The sequence below is a fragment of the Myxocyprinus asiaticus genome, chromosome 40, assembly GCF_019703515.2.
Source record: "Myxocyprinus asiaticus isolate MX2 ecotype Aquarium Trade chromosome 40, UBuf_Myxa_2, whole genome shotgun sequence".
Classification (NCBI taxonomy): domain Eukaryota; kingdom Metazoa; phylum Chordata; class Actinopteri; order Cypriniformes; family Catostomidae; genus Myxocyprinus; species Myxocyprinus asiaticus.
In genome coordinates this window covers 26,205,801-26,211,800 of record NC_059383.1, presented here as the reverse complement: position 1 = coordinate 26,211,800, position 6,000 = coordinate 26,205,801, and the positions used below count along the sequence as shown (strand labels likewise).

At 38.1% G+C, this 6,000-nt stretch overlaps 1 protein-coding gene across 1 annotated transcript in view; it reads right to left on the bottom strand.

Moving 5' to 3' along the window:
• Window positions 1-220: 220 nt before the first annotated feature.
• Window positions 221-6,000, bottom strand: part of LOC127431301 (malignant fibrous histiocytoma-amplified sequence 1 homolog) — a 39,091-nt gene continuing 33,311 nt past the window's right edge. Inside the window, exons 2-3 of the mRNA XM_051681691.1 lie at window positions 5,102-5,479; window positions 221-1,431 (exon numbers count right to left, since the gene is read on the bottom strand). Of these exons, the coding sequence (XP_051537651.1) occupies window positions 5,349-5,479 (131 nt within the window). The 3' untranslated portion in view covers window positions 221-1,431; window positions 5,102-5,348. The remainder of the gene's footprint in view (window positions 1,432-5,101; window positions 5,480-6,000) is intronic.

Genomic DNA, 6,000 nt, shown 5'->3' with positions numbered 1-6,000 from the left:
CGAGATGCGGGTTGGCGCTCTTTTAGCGACACGGGGGGGACCTACACAATATTAGGCAGGTGGTTTTAATGTTGTGGCTGATTGGCATATGTCACCTAAATCATGTACACTATTTACTTTTTATTTTATGCTACCACTATTGTATAATTTTGCATTACATTATCAATTTATTTCTGCATTGGAGAACAATATAAAAAAGAAATACAAAAAAGTACAACAGTGTGGAAACCAGCCTTTATATTTGGTGCTTTTAAGGTCCTACTATAAGAAAGAGTAACAGCTTTATAACTTACAACTCAGTTTGTGGCTTTTACATTGAGCACAGTAGCCATGCACAATGCACAGTAAATAATGTGGGATATTGGTGACAGCTTATTAGCTTACAAAAATAAAATATGTACAAAAGTTTGTTAACTACTCACAAAACATCACATATTGCAGAATCTCTCCTCCCCAAAAGAGAAATATTGAAATGATACACAATAGTCCTTAATAATCAACTCTATAAAAAAGTTTTACTTCTTTGTCCTTGTTAATGTGCTTTTTTCAGTTTGATAAATGTGTACAATATGCTTCGGATACTGCTTTTTAAGATCATGTTTTGTGAAATTACATACAGTATGTATCAACTAAGCTTACAGTTCAAATATGCATACACAATTTTCTTCAAGAAAGAGAAGACATCCTTGGCTGAATTATTGTACATCACTATTCCTGTTCATATGTATCCAAAGGCAAGGAACAATACATCACCTTACCATCATAAAAAATAGCCATGCTAATGAATATATGGGTGAAAGTAAAAAGAAAGAAAGCATAAGAGAATGGTTCAGGGAAACATTTTTGTCTTTGGCTGCCATTAAAATAATTTTAAATGTGTTCTCATCACCACCCAAAAAAAAACATTTCTGTCTGAGAGCATATAATTACTAGAGATCACAGAGGTTTATGCTCAAACAGACAATATTTCTGTACTTGCAAGTTGGATACAACTTGACTATTAAGAGGCCTCCACTAATGCATTTCTCCATTTTAAATGTATTTTTATTTCTCTACATTTCAAAGGCATGCATTTGACATCAGAGAACACTTCAAGCATAAGTCCAACTTTTCACCTCTCTAATCAAAGTATACTCAAGTCTTTCCACAGATTCACCCACAACAGCACAGACAAGATGTAGTTTCAGTCTAAGAGATGCCTCTGGGTACAATTGGTGATTTCCAAGAACTTGCTTAGGAGCAGTTTATCTTAAATTGAGCTGAAAGTTTCAGACCATCGAGGAGAGCCAGTGGAGTTGAGGCTCAAAGTGATTTAAAGACTTTTCAGAGGGCCCAAGGAACAACTGGTGTACATAAACGAAACAGGTCGTCACTGCAACATGTTTCCAATATTTTCAGTTTATCATGTGTTGGCAGTCAGAGCTGATTAACCTGAAAAAGAAGAGGAGCACAAATAAAAGAAATAATTGAGGGTGGAGATCCTAAATCAATCAGACGCACACTTATGTAAATTTCAAATAATGTGCAATTGCTGTTGTTTTTAAAATATGATTCAAATGGATACACCAAAGTCATACCATATTAGTTTAGGATGAACTTAAAAATAATGTTCTGAGAACTCATCTGACAGCATTAGTAGCATAGGGCACCACCAGCTGGGGGGCGGTTTGTCAAACGTCGCGGTCGCCATGCTAATTCACCAAGTCTGCACACTCCAAAATGGTCAAAAAAATGCCCCGAGTCCATAAACATTAAATACATATTTAATGTGATTAAATCACTGTTCAACATGATTTTAGTGTTTAAAATTTACAGGCATTACGTCATCGTGTTAACAAAGTTGTAATATTGGATATAACTTCTAAGATAAATAAACAATTTTATCGCTTAGAATCATGTCAACATGTGTAATGTTTACATCTTACGGATATATTTTCGAAACAATGTATAACGTTTAACAGGAACAGGGTTGGGAACCACTTGATGGACTGGCCCCACTTTCATTGTAAGCGACTTACTGTAACTGCAAACGAGGGGCGAGTCTAAATGTTTTTGTTTTTTTTGTGGTAAATAAATGCTGATGATTGAGCTTAACTTTTATTAAACCCAGAGCATTGCTTTAATGCTGATTACTGATTAGTAATGGAAAATAATATACATGATTAAGCTCAATAGTCCTAATTAACCTGTACAAGTATCCAGGGCCACATTAAGATAATGTGGGGCCCTGGGGCTCAGTGTTACATGAGGCCCCCCTTGCAGTCTGACGGGTGTGTGTGTGTGGGTGGGTGGTGTGGACAGTTACCAGACCGTTATTATCTGAACTTGTGTTACACCAGGGAATGACAACATTTTGGATTTTGATTGTTACAATTTAGAATTTTACCATTTTAACAATTCTTGTTCATTTTTAATGGTCCTTTCCCTGTTAATACCATTTTTCATTTACCTTGTTAATCACTGTGCCAACCCTTTCCCCTAAATCCACATGGTTGACTCCATATTTTATTTGTATTTTTCTAATTTAATTTTCATTCCTAATTACATTATAAGCATAACAGTTTGAGTAAAAGTTTGTGCAAAACCCAATTATTCATGTTATACAAGCATGATGTATGAATGTTCCACAAAGGATCTTGTGTGCTTCTTCAAAGCAAGAAAACCTGAGCTTTTGTACAAAAGACTGTTAATATCACAAATTTGCTTGATTTTAGTGATCTACAAATTGTGGAATCCTAAATATTTCTAATTCATTTTATGTCATCCATTTTTCAAAATCCTGAAAATGTATTTCCATGTTTGATTTGGATTTTGAATCAGACTCAGACTTTTGAACCCCACTTTGTGCATTTGTGTAGGCTAATGCATTTTTGAGAGTCCCCATCATTGTGGTTTAAAAAGCGTGAATGTGAATTTAAAATCTCAAACATTGATAGCATTTGTTCTTATTTGCATCGTGTTTTTTTAAAGCAAAAAGCAAAGATCTAAAACAAACGCTGAAATGCACTCAACCGCACTGCGCGACTGACACAAAGCGGACGCGTTTACAGTAGCCTATCACCGGCTCGTGATGTGCAAATTATTTGCAAGCGCTGTGCTCATCTGTTGATTAGTGCGTCTTTTGATTAGTCTCGTCACACTTACAGTTTAGCTTCTTATTCAGCACATAACTACATAAACATACTGCATGATCAGGATTACATCAATAGGAGGACGGGCATGCAGGTGTGTGAGGGACTTCATCTACAGTTGAAGTCAGAAGTTTCCATACACCATAGCCAAATACATTTACACAATTCCTGACATTTAATCGTAGAAAACATTCCCTGTCTTAGGTCAGTTAGGATCACTACTTTATTTTAAGAATGTGAAATGTCAGAATAATAGTAGAGAGAATGATGTATTTCAGCTTTTATTTCTTTCATCACATTCCCAGTGGGTCAGAAGTTTACATACACTGTTAGTATTTGGTAGCATTGCCTTTAAATTGTTTAACTTGGGTCAAACATTTTGGGTAGCCTTCCACAAGCTGCTCGCAATAAGTTGCTGGAATTTTGGCCCATTCCTCCAGACAGAACAGGTGTAACTGAGTCAGGTTTGTCAGCTTTTTCAGTTCAGGCCAAAATATTTCTATCGTATTGAGGTCAGGGCTTTGTGATGGCCACTCCAGTACCTTGACTTTGTTGTCTTTAAGCAATTTTGCCACAACTTTGGAGGTATGCTTGGAGTCATTGTCCATTTGGAAGACCCATTTGCGACCGAGCTTTAACTTCCTGGCTGATGTCTTAAGATGTTGCTTCAATATCCACATAATTTTCCTTCCTCATGATGCCATCTATTTTGTGAAGTGCACCAGTCCCTCCTGCAACAAAGCATCCCCACAACATGATGCTGCCATCCCCATGCTTCACGGTTGGGATAGTGTTCTTTGGCTTGCAAGCCTCACCCTTCTTCCTCCAAACATAACGATGGTCATTATGGCCAAACAGTTCAATTTTTGTTTCATCAGACCAGAGGACATTTCTCCAAAAAGTACGATCTTTGTCCCCATGTGCACCTGCAAACTGTAGTCTGGCTTTTTTATGGCAGTTTTGGAGCAGTGGCAGTTGCTGAGCAGCCTTTCAAGTTATATCGATATAGGACTCGTTTTACAGTGGATATAGATACTTGTCTACCTGTTTCCTCCAGCATCTTCACAAGGTCCTTTGCTGTTGTTCTGGGATTGATTTGCACTTTTCGCACCAAACTACATTAAACTCTAGGAGACAAAATGCGTCTCCTTCCTGAGTGGTATGATAGCTGCGTGGTCCCATGGTGTTTGTACTTGCGTACTATTGTTTGTACAGATGAACCTGGTACCTTCAGGCATTTGGAAATTGCTCCCAAGGATGTACCAGACTTGTGGAGGTCCACAATTTTTTTTCTGAGGTCTTAGCCGATTTCTTTTGATTTTCTCATGATGTCAAGCAAAGAGGCACTGAGTTTGAAAGCAGGCCTTAAAATACATTCACAGGTACACCTCCAATTCAGTACACCTCCTATCAGAAGCTATTTGGCTAATTGTCTAAAGCCTTGACATAATTTTCTGGAATTGTCCAAGCTGCTTAAAGGCACAGTTAACTTAGTGTATGTAAATTTCTGACCCACTGGGATTGTGGTATAGTCAATTAAATGTGAAACAATCTGTCTGCAAACAATGTTGGGAAAAAATTACTCATGTCATGCACAAAGTAGATGTCCTAAATGACTTGCCAAAACTATAGTTTACTAATATTAAATCTGTGGAGTAGTTAAAAAATGAGTTTTAATGACTTTAACCTAAGTGAATGTAAACTTCTGAATTCAACTGTAAATAAAATCCATACTCCTCTTTCTCACTATTGCTCGCCTGCTAGTGATTACCCCTCCGCTTGCCAGCTGCTGTTGCACTACGTCTCTGCATCCTTATCAGATTCTCTGCTGAAAGCCGCAGTGTTCGAAGGTGGAGAATATGGTGGCGGTGGATGTCGTGAATGGGGGCCCCCTGTGAGTTGGTGGCCCTGGTCTTAAGCCCAGGTTAGCCCGTGCATTAATGCGGCCCTGCAAGTATGTATGTACTTACATGTAAGTATCATGGTCTCCCTATGACAATCATCCATTAAGTGGTCCATCATCATCCTCAGATGAGGGAAGAAGGGCAGAGGCAACAGGTAAGTGGGGCACACGCATGTGTCAAAACAAGTGTATATGTTTGCAAACACAAACACACACTCTTGTGTATGTACACGTGTGCATATAAGATATAGGGAAAAGAGGTGCATCTGTTTGTGTAGGCCATTCACAGGCAGTTAAGTGCAGAATAGTAAGTGTCATTTATGACTGGGGCTGACCACAGTTGGGGTTGGGGGGTAAACTAGTGCCACGTTGACCCGCTCCATGCCGTTTTTGGGGCAAATGATCTCAGTCAGCCCCTCAGGTCGGGGCTGGCTTAACAGTTCACCTAAAAAGGGAACACAGACAGACAGACAGACAGAGAGAGAGAGAGAGAGAGAGATTTTATTATAGTCAGACAAGCTTTCACTAACAACTGCAATATTTTTTATCATTTAATAGCAGATATAATTTTTCTTCTTCTTGTGATCAATGTTATTTTTCAATGTGATTATTGGTAATTTAGTTTAACTGCACACATGGATTTATAATTTACAAGAGCACAAAAATACTTAAATATCAGACACAATTTCTCCTTGGACCTCCTTAACCAACCACAAGGTGGAGCTATCTAACAAACTTTGTCTCCTGGCAGGAGTAAGGTGGTTGTAAATGCGGTCAAACCAAATAACCAATGGGTCATGGGAATGTACAAGACTACAGAACATACTATAAGTGTCATCTCTACCAGTAAGTCACATGTTTTATTGGATGAAATGAAAAATTCTGTCTGCTTGTCTTTAAAGTAAAACTGCTGGTACTATGAATTTTACCCTGCAAAAACACAAGCACACCCAGATAGTTTTTCCT